Source organism: Canis lupus, chromosome 10 (genome assembly GCF_003254725.2).
Source record: "Canis lupus dingo isolate Sandy chromosome 10, ASM325472v2, whole genome shotgun sequence".
NCBI classification, from domain to species: Eukaryota; Metazoa; Chordata; class Mammalia; order Carnivora; family Canidae; genus Canis; species Canis lupus.
This window is the reverse complement of record NC_064252.1, coordinates 45,250,719-45,267,344: the sequence shown is the minus strand read 5'-3', so window position 1 is coordinate 45,267,344 and position 16,626 is coordinate 45,250,719. Positions and strand designations below refer to the sequence as shown.

Here is a 16,626-nt window from a genome sequence, read left to right as displayed (position 1 = left end):
GCTTGCTCTCTCTCTCTCTCCCAAAAAACACCCCCCCAAAAAAGTTTTTTGACCCCTATATTTACCTCTGCTTCTGCTTCATTTGCCTCATTCCTCTGCTCCTTTTTAGAATTCAGCTTCTCAATAGTTTTATATATTCCCTTTTTCCAGTCTTGCAGTTCACCCATGCCATCATGAGTGCACTCCAATTAGGAGTGCAAGGCCCCCTCTCCACCAACGCCTACTCTTTCCAGGGATACCTGAATTGCTAATTCTGGGGGTCAGTTCTCAGTCTTGCTCTTACTTGACCTACTGTCAACAGTTGGTTACTTCCTTGAACTTCTTTTGCTTACAGAGAACACACTGTCCTGTTTTTCTCCCACTAGCTCTTCTTTGTCAGTGTTCTTTGTTTCTTCTTTCCCACATCCCTGGTCTCTAAATGCTCCTCTGTAACCATTCTCTACGTGATCTCATTCAGTCCTGTGGCTTTTACTACTGTGTACATGCTGATGACTTTGACATTTGAATCTCTAGCCCTGAGTCCTTCCCTCATTTCCACCTGACTACTCCATGTCACTGGGATGTCTGATAGGTATCTTGAACCTAGCACATCAGACACAGATCAGATCTTCCCCTTCTGGGCTGCTCTTCCATAATCTTATTCCTGTCAATTCATTGCAACTCCATTTTTATAGCTCTCTGGGCTGAAAACTGTAGTCATTCTTAAGTCCTCTCTTTTCTCTCATACCTACAGCTGACCTTTGAGTAAAGGCTGTCAGTCCTGTCTTCATAACATGACCTTAATTCGAAATAACATGTCTAGAATCCAGCCACTTCTCACTATTGTCAATACTATCCCTGGTCCATGCCACCTAACTGATCTCCTGACTCCCTGCTTCTGCCATTGACTCTCTACAGACTATTCTCAACAGATTAACCACAGTATTCTTTGTTTGTTTGTTTTTTAAAAGTCAGCCCCATACCTAACATGCAGGGCTTGAACTCACAACCCTGAGATCAAGACCTGACTAAAATTGAGAGTTGGACACTTAGTCAGCTGAGCCACTTAAGCGCCCTACCACAGTATCCCTTAAAGTGACATTTTTATAAATTTTAAAATTTTAAATAAAACTTAAAACTATAAATTGTGTCACTTCTCTAAGAGGGTAGATCTTAGATCATCACAAGAAAATAATTTGTAACTGTGTGGTAATAAGCATTACCTAAATTTATTGTGGTAATCACTTTGTACTATGTGCATATATCAAATCGTATTGTTTTGTTTTTAAAGATTTTATTTACTTATTTGTTCATGAGAGACACACACAGAGAGAGGCAGAGACAGGCAGAGGGAGAAGCAGGCTCCATGCAGGGAGCCTGATGCGGAACTCGATCCCAGGTCTCCAGGATCAGGCCCTGGGCTGAAGGTGGTGCTAAACCACCGAGCCACCTGGGCTGCCTATATATCAAATCATATTGTATGTGTAATGCAATTTTATTTGTCAGTTATATCTTTTTTTTTTTTTTTAATGTGTCACTTCTCATGGTAAAGCCCTTACGTAGTTCCTTTTTCACTTGGAGGAAAAGCCAGAGTCACTTCCATTGGCTAGCAGACTATGGAGTCTGCTTCTGACTCCCCTCCTTATACTGCCCTGGCTTCATCTTATTCCTTCCCCTTGCATACTCTGTTTTGACTACGTCAGCCTTCCTAAAATTCTACAGACATGCTAGGCAGACTCTTACTCTTACCTCAGGGCTTCTATACTTACTGTGCCCTTAGACCCCTCACCAGACCTCTATATAGCCACACTATTTGTTCCTGCTGATTTCTGCTCATATTTCACGTTCTCTTTTTTCAGGTTTTAACTTCATCCTCCCATCTCCTGTTCTCTATTCTCTTCCATAGCTCTTGTCATCATCTGACCTGTTGTGTGTTTATTATCTGACTCTTCCTCTGTAATATCATCTCCAGAAAGGCAGGAATTTTGGTCTTTGTTTATGGATTATATTGCTGGTACCTAGAAGATTGTATTGCTGATGTCATGGAGTTGTGCTTGATAAAATCATAAATCGGCTGGGTGAGCTCTCCATGTGGGAAGCCAGTGTCCTCAGATGAGTTTTGGAGGCACCAGTATGGGGTTCTAGGTGTGGAATGGGTGTTCTTGGCTACTTTTCTTCATTTGAGGCTGGGAGTAACAATGGAAAGATGTTCTTTGTGACTTGCAAGGCCCACTTCCTCTATATAGTCCTCCTGAATCTCTAGTCCATGAGGGCTCTTTCTTCTTTGCCAGATTGCCCAGTTATTATTGTCTCAAACCAGCACTGCATGCTGGGTATCTAGTACTCTGCCTTGCTAACTTTCTGTGTGTGTGCGTGTGTGCGCATGCACACACACACACATGCAGTGTCTCCCTTTGGGAAACATTATCTTCTCTGGAGCACAGATGGGATTGCACATGTCTTTCTGACCATCATTCATGACATCTGACACAGGGCTCCATATAGAGCAGGCCCAGTACATGTTTTGTTGAAACAAGAGTTGAATGATTTTACCATGGGAGTGAGTGCCAAGAGCTGTATAATAAGGCAGAGATGGGGTACCATCCAGAGACTTCTTTGAATGGTCTGAGTGGCTTCTGTCCTTTGTCTTTTCCTTAGGAGACCAACAAGAAGACAATCCATGCAAAATACTGCAGTAGATTTGTCCATGCTCCCTGGAAGGATGGGAGCTTGGTCCATGTCTGCATTACCAAGGAGAAATGTACCTGGTACAGTGAGAGAATCCACACAGTCCTTGCCCAGATTCAGAAGAGGTTGGTATATTTGCAGGACAGTACAAGTTGTTTAGTATCTCTTGGAATTCAAATCTGTTTGACCTCCTCATAAAAGCTTCACCACGAGAAATAGCCAATTAACATTGTTAAATGAGGGTTGCCATCTGATGGCTTGCTGGTGGCCTTGTTAATCATAAAGGGAAGTTTTTGGATCTGATTCCAAGCTGCCTTGATGCCAGTGCAGACTCTTAAAAACAGCAAACAAAAGTGTAGTTATGTTGTTTGCACATTAGTATCAAAGGCTAAGGAATGCTTTTGCTCATGTCTTGCATTTTTTGTGGGCCACAAGTATACTGCAGATTGTATTACACCCGTCCTCTGTACTCTTGGATATTACATTTCAACGCAACTGTTAACAATGTTGTGAAGTATTTGAATACAATGCAATAATATATATGTAGCTAAAAATAACTTCACAGGATCCCTCTCAACCTTGCTGGTTCTTAAAATCTTCCAATGCTAATGCATTTGGTGTGCTAATGCTGTGACCTCAGCATCAGCCCCATGAGGATGATCTACCTTAATGCTTTTCACTTCCCTGATGCCAGGGGACAGCTTTAGACCACAAAGACCAAATCCATTTAGGTGCATGGTCTCTGAGGTCAGATAGAGTACCAGCTCTGCCACTTGCCGTGTGACCCTGGACAAGTTAGTTAATGTCTTTGTGCATCAGTTTTTCCTTTATAGAATGAGAATAATAATGCCATTTATAAATGTGTATGGATTGATTAGATACTAAATCTAATAAGTATAGGCTAGTACCCAACATGCGATAGCCACTTGAAAATGAGAGTTCCTTCCATCCTTCCATGTTTTCTGATATAAAATCACAAACCACAGATCCCTGTCTGCCCTTATATTAACTCTTCAGAGCCCCAGTTTCTCAAAACCCTACTGGTGATGGGTAACTCAGAACAAGTAATCCTTGTGTCTGGAGTTTTCTCTGCTAATGGTTTTGGGGCTGACTTTTGGGGAGAGTAGTTTGTATTTCCAGTGTGGGAAAAAGGATACTGTTTAAAAGACATTGCACTTGGTACCTGCCAGGTCTATTTGTCCCTCTCCACCCCTACCCCAAGTGATAGGAGTTGTTGGGAATTCTCTCCCTTCTTCTGTTTTCCAGAAGTCTTTATGGAGAGTTTTACCATCTCTTTATTAAATGTTTGTAGAATTCATCACTGAAGCTATCTAGGTCTGGATTTTTTTTTGTGGGGAGGTTTTTTTTTTTTTATTTAAAAGATTTTATTTATTTATTCATGAGAGACACAGACTGAGATAGAGAGACAGAGACACAGGCAGAGTGAGAAGCAGGCTCCATGCAGGGAGCCCGACATGGGACTCAATCCTGGGACTCTAGGATCATGCCCTGGGCTGAAGGCAGGCGCTAAACCGCTGAGCCACCCAGGCTGCACAAGGTTTTTAACTATGAATTCAATTTCTTCACATGTACGTAGAACTGATGTTAGTAACTGATGTCATCTTTATTTTCAGTGTGCTGGAGGTTATCCATTTTATTGATCTTTTCAAAGAACTAGCTTTTGGTTTCAGTGGGTTTTTTTCTGTATGGTTTTCTCCTTTGTGTGCCATTGATTTCTACTCTTTATTATTTCCTTCTTTCTCATTACTTTGGGTTTAAGTTTCTTAAGATGGATACTTAGATCACTGATTTGAGACATTTATTTCTTTCTAATATAAGTATTTACATTTTCTTCTGATATTGCTTTAGTTGCTTCTCTCAAATTATGTTGTATTTCATCCCATTCACTTAAAAATATAGAAATGCCACTGATTTCTGGGCATTGATTGTGTATCCTGTCACACTGCCAAATTGCTGTATGAGTTCTAGCAATCTTGGGGTGGAGTCTTGGGTTTTCTATGTACAGTATCATGTCATCTGCTAAGAGGGAGAGTTTGACTTCTTCTTTGCCAATTTGAATGCCTTTTATTTCTTTTTGTTGCCTGATTGCTGAGGCTAGGACTTCTAGTACTATGTTGAATAGCAGTGGTGAGAGTGGACATCCCTGTCATGTTCCTGATGTTTGGGGAAAGGCTCCCAGTGTTTCCCCATTGAGAATGATATTTACTATGGGCTTTTCATAGATGGCTTTTAAGATGCTGAGGAATGCCCCCTCTATCCCTACACTCTGAAGAGTTTCGATCAGGAATGGACACGGAGAGGGGCATTTGACAGGATGAGCACTGGGTGATATGCTATATGTTGGCAAATTGAATTCCAATAAAAAAAATTAAAAATATTTTTGAATTTCCCTTATAATTTCTTCTTTGAGCAAAGGTTATTTGGAAATATGTTGTTTATTTCTCAAATATTTGTGGATTTTCCTGGTAGCTTTTAATTTCACTATGGACAGAGAGATACTATATGATTTCAGTTCTTATAGAGACATGTTTTGTGGCCCAGAATATGAAGAAAAGCTACACATTTTGCTTTTGTTGGGTAGAGTGTATTATAAATATCTCAATTCAGGTTGGTCTGATAGTATTGTTTTGGTCTTCTATATTATTACTGATTTTGTTGCATTGTTCTATAAATTGTTGAGAGATAGAAGATCCTAAAAGCTACCATTTATCCCCTTCCCAACGCCTGGTTGGTTTTTTTTTTTTTTTTTTTTTTGGTTTGTTTCTTCTTATCTTTTGGTCCCCTTCACACATTTTTCCCACCTTGCCTCTTGCAACCACCCATCTGTTTGTTCTTTGTATCTGTGAATTTATTTTTATTTTTATTTGTTTTAGATTCCACATATAAGAGAAGTGACAGTCATATTTCTCTTCCTCTGTCTGACTTACCTCCTTTAGTATATTGCCTTCAAGATCCATCCATGTTGTTGAAGATAGCAAGATTTCACTCTTTTTTATAGCTGAATGATATTCCCCTGCATATATATATACATGTATATGTGTCTGTGTGTGTGTATATATATATATATACACACACACACACACACACACGCACATATACATGTATACCACATCTTCTTTATCCATTCATCTGTCAATGGACACTTAGATTGTTTCCGTATCTTGGCTATTGTAAATAATGCTGCAATGAACATAGGAGTGACTATATCTTTTCACGTTAGTGTTTTCTTTTTTGGATAAATACCCAGAAGCAGAATTGTTGAATTGTGGGGTATTTCAATTTTTTAAAGAGTTATTTATGTATTTGTTTTAGAGAGAGTTTGTGTGCAAAAGCATAAGGGACAGAGGGAGAAGGAGAGAGAATCTAAAGCAGACTCCATGCTGAGCATGGAGCCTGACATAGGGCTTGATCTCATGATCCTGAGATCAGAACCTGAGCCAAAATCAAGTGTTGAATGCTTAACCAACTGTGCCACCCAATCACCCCTGCTATTTTTATTTTAAGATTCTATTTATTTATTTGACAGGGCAAGTGAGCACAAGGGGGGTGAGAGACAGAGGGAGAGGGTGAAGTAGGCTCTCTGCTGAGCAGGAAGCCTGATGTGGGGGCCTGATCCCAGGACCCTGGGATAATGATCTAAGACAAAGGTAGATACTTAACCAAATGAGCCACCCAGGTGCCCCTATTTTTTATTTTTGAGGAACCTCCATATACTGTTTTCCACAGTGGCTGCACCAATTTACATTCCCACCAATAGTGCATGAGGGCTCCCTTTTCTCCACATCCTGGCCCACACTCGTTATCTCTTGTCATTTGATAATAGCCATTTCTAATCTCTGTCTTTTAATTGGAGTATTAAGATCATTTCCATTTAATGTGATTATTTGGATTTAAATCTAAGATCTTGTTTTTGTTTTCTTGTCTCACCTGTTCTTTGTTCCCTTTTTACTCTTCTACCTTCTTTTTTTGGAGTATTTTTTTATTCCATTTTATCTCTACTATTGGCTTATAAACTTTCTCTCTTTATTTTGTTTTGTTGTGTGTATGACAGTTTTAGCATTTATAGTTTATATCTTTACCACAGTCTACCTTCAAATAATATTTCACTGCAATTATATCATAAAAACCTTACAGCTTTCATTCCTCCTCCTGTCTTTTCTTTTGTTGTACTACACTTTATTTCCATATGCTACAAGCCCACAATACATGATAAATAATCAATTGTCATATAAATAGTATTAAAATGAGAATTGATGTATTTTGCATTTATCCACATATTTGATATTTCTGTGGCTCTTTATTCTTTTGTATAGATCCTAATGCAGGTCTGTTGGTATGAATTACCTCAGCTATTTTAGTCTGAAAGACTAATTTCCTTTTAGTTTGGAAGATTTTTTTGTTTTGCTTTATAATGAATTGTAGGCTAACAGCTTTATATTTCAGCACTTTAAAAATATTTCTCCATTGTACTTTGGCTTGCTTGATTTATGATGAAAAGTCTTCTATTATTTTTATGTTGTCTCTGGGTGCTTTATTCTCTTTGTCATTGGATTTCAAATTATATTATGATGTGTGTTGGTGGGGTTTTTTTTCACACTTTTCTTCTGTTTAGGTTCTTTGAGCTGCCTGTATATATGGATATATTGTTTTATCAAAATTGGAATCATTTGGCCATCCTTCTCCAAATATTTTTTTCTGTTTCCAAATATATTTCCAGATATCTCCAAATATCTTTTTCTTAGTCTCTACACAAGTGTTAGACTCCTTGATATTACTCCAGGGGTTGTTTATTCTCTATTTTTTTAGTTTTTTTTTCTCTCTGTGTTTCATTTTTTTCCCTCTGTGTTTCATTTTTAAAAAGGATTTTATTTATTTATTCATGAGAGGATGCAGAGGGAGAAGCAGGCTCCGTGCAGGAAGCCCAACATGGAACTCAATCTTGGGACTCCAGGATCACACCCTGAGCCAAATGCAGACGCTCAATCGCTGAGCCACCCAGGCATCCCTGGTTTCATTTTAAATTGCTTTCTATTGCAGTGTCTTTCTTGAGGTTCCCTGATCTTTTCTTCTGCTAGTGTCTAATGTCTGTTAATATCATGTAGTATATTTTTCATTTTGGTTATCATACATCTCTGTAAGTTTCTTCTTATATTTTCCATTTCTGTCCTTGTTCTGCTTATACTTTACCTTGTTGGACATATGGATTATGTTTATAATAGTTATGTAACATCCTTTTCTACTAATTCCACCATTTGTGTTTTTTTAGGGTCTGTTTCTGTTGATCTGTTTTTCTTCTGGTTTTGGGTCATATTCTCCTGCTTCTTTGCATGGCTAGTAATTTTTTTTACTAGAATGTAGACATTTAAATTATACATTCTTGGGTACTGGATTTTACTGTATTTTTAAGATACATGTTCTGTGATGCAGTTATGTTCCTTGTAATCACTTTGATCATCTATGGCTTGCTTTTAGGTTATGTTAACATAGGTCTAAGGCAGCCTTTAGTCCAGAGCTAATTGGGTCCTACTGATAAGGCAATACCCTTATGAGGACTCTCCTTGATGTCCCATGTATTAAGGAGGCTTTCCCATTTTGATTGTTTGGAAGATGAAGTAGCCTGGGTAAGCTCAGATGTTGATCTATTTACTCCTTAATGGTAATTCATTCCTTAGCTTTAATAGTTTCTTTACATGCATGCCCAGCCCATTACTTAGCTAAAATCTTTAGGATATTCTCTGCAGATGGCCAAAGCACATTCTCTCTCCTTCTCTCCCCACTCCATCCCTCCCTACCCTTTCTGCTTCTGTGCAGCAACGTCTTCTTTAGTATTTTGCCCTACAAATTCTAGTTGTCTAGCCTTGGTGAACTCTCAACTCAGTTTCAAGTATTTTTTTCCATTTGCCCAGCCCCTCTCCAGGTCTCAGCTGTGGCTATGAACTTAATTTATATCCTGTTATGGGAGCCTGAGTCCCAATCACAGAAGCAGTGCTGCTCATACAACTGTCTGATGCGTAGTTATTATAGGGATCTGGGGTTGCTTGATACTGTCCATAAGCTTCACTGATGCTTCAGGAATGTGCTGGCATTACTAACTTGACTGTAGTCAGCAGAGTTAAAAGAACAAATGGTCTGAAGTCATAGCTGAGGGATTCAGACTATCAGATAACAGGAAGTAATTTACTTTTTGGCTTTGGAACCCAGTATTGGATTTATTTTTCTGTCCTATTGATTTTCCTAGTTCTGTTGTACTTGGACTGATGATGGAGAAGTGGAGGGGGTAGTGACAAGGGAGTCAGCCTCAATGTAGGATTTTCCACAGAAAACCCACCAAGTGAGTAATCCACTCACAGAAGATTGTACATAACCAATACAGCACAGCTTGGCCTCTGTAAATGTATTATTAAGTGCTTAGGAAGATGCTGACGTTGCCCACAGGCTCTAAAAATTCACTTTCAACCTATTTCCTGCCTAGGATTAAGTGGCTACAGGATAGAAGTCAAATCCTCTTTGGAAAAGTACATGATGATTGCATCTACATCCTCATTGATACATCTCACTCAATGAAGAGCAAACTGGACTTGGTGAAGGATAAGATCATCCAGTTTATACAGGTTAGACGGAACTGTCAGATGCATGGATTTAGGGGCCTTTGTATCATGAATGCATCTGTGGCAGCCTTCACCTGCACTGGTTATGAGAGGTGCACAGGCAGGGTTTGCACTCAGGTAAAAGCTCCCTTTTGCCAGTTAGAAGAATCATCAGTTCTCCTTTGCAAGCAGACCCTTCCTTTCTGTAACACTTGGATTGCTAAGGGAGTTTCAGTGTCCACTGCTTCAGGTTTTCTCTGTCCTGAAATCTGTGGTGTGCACACATCTCCATTGTTTTCCAGATGCTTTTCAGATCAGCATTTTAATTTCCAGTATTTATTAACAGTGTTGCATGCACTGGCAACAGAACTGATGTGTGGGAGGGGTGTAGGCTGATGGTTAGAAGCTTCCAGTTCCTACTCCACCTGTGCTGCCTCTGAGTTGTGTGACCTGAAGCAGACTGCTTCCTAATTCCTAGTCCCCACACCTACAGATGGGTGTCCTGGTACTGTCATTAATTAGTGTATTGATGTGTGTGTTACCACAGAAGATAGTGGTAGGGAGTGTTCGCAAATACAAAATACAGGTTTTAATTTTATAAACCTCTGTTGGAGAAATATAGGCTGGTAGAAGGCAAGTGAATAGATGTGTAACCAAATAATAGCCTTCACAAAAACATGATTACTGAAATGATGATGCCATTTTGGATTTCTCTTCCTTAAGCAGATTGCATTTACTGTGCATATGTAGTATACCATCAATGCTAGTATTAAAGACATTTAATATCATATTATAAATAAAAATTTATGCAAACATGTGATATATAATATATTCACACATAAATATATTTATAAAAGTATGATCTCCAAACTGTAAATTTTATTTAAATATTTTTTGTACTAGAAAAGATTTTCTCTTTTGAAGGTAATTTTTAGCTTCCAACACTGAAAATAGATAATAGTGATTAAATAGTGATTAAAATTTATCAAACTATGACCTTTACATTTTCTTCCATCTGAGTGGTGTTATGGTTAGATAATAATTCTCTTACAGGAACAGCTGAAATATAAAAGGAAATTCAATTTTGTGCAGTTTGACGCTCAAGCAGTTGCTTGGCAGGAAAAACTTGTTGAAATCAATGAAGATAATTTGAGAGGCGCTCAGTCCTGGATTAGAGACATTCAGGTAAGAAAGATGGAGGCTGGATCTGGGGGAAGAAGCCTGACTTGATCATGTGCTGAGTTAATTCATGCCATGGAAAGTCTTGAGAAAGGATTCTGAGCCCCAAGATGGCAGGGGTTTCACACACTTATTTTGTTTACAATGGTCACATTAATCTAAGCAGTTTAGTCACTATCTTAACATTTAGTTGAGCCTTTGTTCACACACACCATTTCCAGATCTGCTCTTGGCTCAGATCTCAGCCCCTCTATGAAGATAAATTTCAAAATTTGATTTTTTGTATTCAAACCTTCATATTTGATTTTTTGGAAACCTCATTTTTTCAAATAATATATTGCTGCTATTTGTAAAGTAGTACACTGGTGGAAACACACAGTACAGTGTGAATGGCAGAGACCAAAAGCAAGGAGAGAGGGCAGCGGCAGGATGCAGTGAGAAAGTGAAATGATTTCTTCAGGCCTGCCTTGTACTTGGAGAAATTTAAGGCTGCCCCTTTTGGCATTTACACAGACTACTAGGAAGGAATTTCCTTTCCTTAAATTTTCTCTTGTCTTGAACTTATCTTAATTTTTTTTTAAAGATTTTATTTATTTATTCATGAGAGACACAGAGAGAGAGAGGCAGAGACACAGGCAGAGGGAGAAGCAGGCTCCATGCAGGGAGCCAGATGTGGGACTGGGTCTCCAGGATCGCGCCCTGGGCTGAAGGTGGTGCTAAACCGCTGAGCCACCTGGGCTGCCCTTATCTTAATTTTTTAAAGAGTCCAGAGCCACATAGCATTCCAGATATTTGAGAAATGCTCAAATTCAAAATAAGGGCTTTTCTTAATAAGTCAGATACAGATCACAAACATCTTCAAAATAGTTTGGTGCCTGGGTTTTGAGTCCCAGATTTGCCAAAAAGCCACAAATGGATGCTAGAGAAGCTCCTTGAATATTTCTTGTGCTATCATTAGGATATACCAGAGTTACCCTTGGGATTGAATTTTTTTTTTTTTAATGGGGAAAGGAAGAAATATGTTTTATAGGAAATAATGATGCCTCTAAGTAATCTTGATCTAACTGGCCACCTTATCCTGGGAAAGAATATTCAATTCATACCCAACTTGATAAATTTCTAGGATTAACCAGTGAAATTACTTGAGATATGTGCTCCTTCTTTATATAGACCATAGGTAATTGTTCATTCAGAACCCACTAATTTAGAGTTTGTCATGACAAGATATTATAAATGTAATATCATTAGATAAAAACATTAATGGATACTGCTTTATACAAAAAATCACTAATGGAATAGAACTAGCCATTTAAATGGCTAAAAATATAACTCAAATCATTCTTTGTAAAGTATGATTCTGTTCTCTTCAAAAATCTTCATTGAAGCTCTTGCTTGCTTGAATGTGCAAAATGTATTTTCAAGATGACCAGATTTCTCTATATTCTTCTGACTAGTTTGGCTCAGGAATCAATACAGTGAATTCAGGACTACCACTCAGGCGTTCTGAAACTGCCATGTGCTGGTGTTGGAGCAGTAGTTCCCCAAGGAGGCATAGCCAGTCCTGAGGTCAGAGGAGCACAAGATGGGGCAGAGTCTCCCCACTGGTTGAGGGTAGGGTCTGGCCCAAGGCTTTTGGGGAGCAAGGAGGGAGCAGGTGCAAAAGAGGCACCAACTCCTGACCATCTTTCCTGTGATTCTCTCAGTTTGGCTTTCTCCTAGCTTTTCAGCATTCCCTGAACAGTGAGCTTATTAACAAGACTATTGAGATGGGGCTCAGAGAGGAGAGTTATGCTATTTACCATCTGAGCTACATTTCTGGTGCCCAAATGCTGAAGGAGTTTATCTGTGTGTGTGTTTTTTAACTTTTTTTTTTTTAAGATTTTATTTATTTATTCATGAGAGACACAGAAAGAGAGAGAGAGAGGCAGAGACACAGGCAGAGGGAGAAGCAGGCTCCACGCAGGGTGCCCAACATGGGACTAGATCCTGGGTCTCCAGGATCACGCCCTGGGCTGAAGGCGGCGCTAAACCACTGAGCCATCTGGGCTGCCCCTTTTTTTTAACTTTTTAATTTGAAATCATTTTAATCTTACAAAAGAGTTGCAGAGATAACACAGCGGGTGCCTGTATTGCGCTTCAGCCAGCTTCCCTAAAGTTAACATTTGACATAACCATAATTCATTTGTCAAAGCTAAGAAAATCACAGGGGGCACCTTGCTGGCTCAGTTGATAGAGCACGTGATTCTTGATCGTGGGATCCTGAATTCGAGCCCCATGTTAGGCTTAGAGCCTACTTAAAAAAAAATTTTTTTTAAATAAAGTCTGTTTAAAACAAAACAAAAACAAACTAAGAAAATCACATTGCTTCATTCACAGACTTTAGAGTTCATTAGTTTTTCTACTAATGTTACTGTTCTGTTCCAAGATTAAATCCAGGGTCCCACACTGCATTTATTTTTTTTAATTTTATTTATTTATAGTTAAAATATTTCATATTAGTTTCAGGTATACAACATAGTGTTTGACAATACTATACATTACTCAGTGCTCCCCACAGTAAGTTCAGTCACTATCTGTCACCATATGATGACATTACAATGTTATTGACTGTATTCCATCCACTGTACTTTTCATCCCCATGACTTATTTATTTGGTAACTGTAAGTTTCTACCTCTTAATCCCCTTCACCTCTTTTCATCATCCCCCCACATTACATTTAGTGGCAGAGTCTCCTCAGTCTCTTCCAGTCTGTAACATGTCCTCAAGTGATTCCTCGTCTTTCATGACCTTGACACTCTTTTGAAGAGTATTGATCGGGTGTTTTGTAAAATGTCCTTCAATTTGATTTTTTTCTGATGTTTTCCCATGGCTAGTTTGGGGTTACCACAGAAGTGATGCGTCCTTCTCAGTGCATCATGCCAAATAGTACATGATGTTGATATGCCTTAATACTGGTGATACTAACTTTGATCTCTTGGGTAAGGTGGCATCTGCCTGGTTACTCCCCTGTAAAGTTACTATTTTATCTTCTTATAGATAATATATGTTTTGGATGAGATTCTTTGAGGCTATGCACATATCCTTTGCTTTTGTTTTGTTTTTAAAGATTTTATTTATTATTCATGAGAGACACAGAGAGAGGCAGAGACATAGGCAGAGGGAGAAGCAGGCTCCCTGTGGGGACCCTGATGCAGAACTTGATCCCAGGACCTCAGGATCATGATCTGAGCCAAAGGCAGATGCTCAATTGCTGAGTCACCCATGTGCTCCATATCCTTTGTTTCTTAAACATTTACCCACCAATTTTAACATTCAGTGGTAGATCTTCTCTACAGCTACTGTGCTATTCTAATGGTGACTTTCTAGTTCCTCTATTCCTTTTATATTTATGTGTTAGAATTCTTCTGTAACTAAGAGTTTTCCCTTTCCCCCTCTTTTTTTTATTCATCAATCATATATTTATTTCATTATGGATTCATGAATATTGATTTACTCTTTCAATAATAATTCAATACTATTGTTATTTACTTTGTTACTAACTTGTTCCCACTTTGGCCTTTGAGAACTCTTTCAGGTTGCCCTGTGTGTCCTTCACATTTGCATATATCTTTATTTTTTTTCCTTGAATATTTCCTTATTTTCTGGCACTGTGAGATGTTTCATGATCATCTTCTATTTTCCCAGCCTCAACCCTCGAGTTTACCACTTTTCCAAGGAACCTTTATTTCTTTTATTAGAGAATGGTGTTTATAAGCCAAAATCTGGGCACTTGGATATGCTTATTGCTGCTACTAGACTCATTGGTTCTAGGTCCTGTCAGTGGACAGAGATGGGAAATATATGTATAATAGCCCATCTATATTCCTATAACTATTTATTGATATTTTCATTAAAAGAGAAAAATAAAACCATGAGTTCCTACTAATACCTCTTACACCAATCCAGAGCCACAGGGTTTATTTGTTTTTTTTTTTTTTTTTCAACTAGAGAGTCCTTTTATTTTTTCAACTCTAATCTTTATATATATGTATATATATTTTATTGGACTTTGAATTGCCAACATATAGCATTACACCCAGTGCTCATCCTGTCAAGTGCCCCCCTCAGTGCCCATCACCCAGTCACCCCATCCCCCCGCCCACCTCCCCTTCCACTACTTCTTGTTCGTTTCCCAGAGTTAAGAGTCTCTCATGTTCTGTCACCCTCATTAATATTTCCCACTTATTTTCTCTCCTTTCTCCTTTATTCCCTTTCACTATTTTTTGTATTCCCTGAATGAATGAGACCATATAATGTTTGTCCTCTGATTGACTTACTTCACTCAGCATAATACCCTCCAGTTCTATCCACGTTGAAGCAAATGGTGGGTATTTGTCATTTCTAATGGCTGAGTAATATTCCATTGTATACATAGACCACATCTTCTTTATCCATTCATCTTTCGATGGACACTGAGGCTCCTTCCACAGTGTGGCTATTGTGGACATTGCTGCTAGAAACATTGGGGTGCAGGTGTCCTGCCATTTCACTGCATCTGTATGTTTGGGGTAAATCCCAGCAGGCAATTGCTGGGTCATAGGATAGTTCTATTTTTAACTCTTTGAGGAACCTCCACACAGTTTTCCAGAGTGGCTGTACCAGTTCAAGTCACAGGATTTATTTGTAATGGATGTATTTGCTTATTTGTAACTTCTTTGCCCGCGAAAAACCTGATTCTCATTACATGTATTTATTCATTTTTTAAACGCTAGTATACATATAAAGTAGTTTCAGAATTTCTAACCCATACTCTGAGAAACAAATTTATGAGCTGGAGTGCACTGTTTACACATAGTTCCTTCTCTATTTAGCCTTACAGTATCTAGCCAAAAAATTATTTTCTAAAGATAGTAAGTCAGATACTCTTTTACCCAACTACTTCAGTGTGGTTATGTCACTAATTAGTATGTTGGTTTCCCCCACCCCCATATACTAGCTGAATTATATTTTAATTTGTACACGGCACTTTTTTGTGTACAGACCTGTGGATTTTTAACAAATGAATAGAGTCATATATATACACCTCTCTGACCAAAGATCCTGGGAAAAGGTAGACTCCAAATCTAGTAATCTAGTGAGAATCCTCAAACTCCATTCCACACTGCAGGCCCTGGCACATAGTCCAGTTCATTGGAAGCAGTGACAGTAGGAAAGTCATGGCTATCCTAGTCCCTGCTCTTCACCTCAGATCCTATAAAGTGGTCTGTCTGCTGGTAGCTACAAAATTCCAGCTGCCCAGTTGCCATTTCACAACCCAAGTCTTGTGGGCAGTCTGATCCACTAGAAACAATGGCACCAGTAAGGTCCTTGGCCAACCATGCCCCCGTGCCACAGCACTGTATGAGTGATCTGATGTGTTGGCAGCAGCAACAGTAGCAACATCCCAGGCTGTCTCAGACTGCACTCCATGCCTGGGGTATGGGCAGGTGGTCCCATACAACTATAGCAGTGGCAGCAGCAGAGCCTGCGGCACTTCTAAAACCAGGTCACCTGTAGATAAAGTGACCTGCCAGCAACAGCAAAGTCCCTGACTGTCCCAGCTTCACAACTGGGGCACCAATGGGAAGTCCAGTACTGCAACAACAACAAAGGCAAGGCTTTGTGTCTTCTTGCTCTCAACTCCGTGGTATAAATAGAGTCAGGCTCAGCAGCTTCTGCTCGTATACCCCAGAAGGTCACCTAGCACCATTAGACAGCCTAGAGATGTGCCTTTCCTGGGCTTCCTACAGACAGCACCAAATAGGAACTGAGTAGGAGCCCCAGCAGCACAAGAAGAACAAAGCAGACCAGAATAGGATTGCATGGGGTGGAAAATTTAATCGTCATTGGAACTAAAGCCCACAAACATAGGCTAAAATAAACATGCTAAACCTGAACAGGGTGAGTGCCCGCTAAATGACATTTAAATGGAAATAGTCTCCTAACATAGTAACCAAATTGTCTAGGACATAAAAACATCACTCAGCATACCAAGATCCAAGAAATCTATGTTTGAATGAGAAGAACAATCAGTTGATACCAATACCAACAGAGCCTTAGAGGTCTATGGGACAGTAAAAAAGATGTAATATTCATAGCATCAGAATTCTAGAAAAGAGTGTGGGGCTGAAAAAATATTGAAAGAACTAATGG

General features: G+C 39.0%; 1 protein-coding gene across 10 annotated transcripts in view; it reads left to right on the top strand.

The window, feature by feature from the left end:
• The window catches only part of VWA3B (von Willebrand factor A domain containing 3B), a 256,331-nt gene that overhangs the window by 80,330 nt on the left and 159,375 nt on the right, over positions 1 to 16,626 (top strand). For all 10 annotated transcript variants that reach the window (XM_035696404.2, XM_025464606.3, XM_025464618.3 and 7 more), the window contains 3 exons: positions 2,638 to 2,792; positions 9,161 to 9,299; positions 10,329 to 10,460. In XM_035696404.2, coding sequence (XP_035552297.1) covers positions 2,638 to 2,792; positions 9,161 to 9,299; positions 10,329 to 10,460 — 426 coding nt within the window. The remainder of the gene's footprint in view (positions 1 to 2,637; positions 2,793 to 9,160; positions 9,300 to 10,328; positions 10,461 to 16,626) is intronic.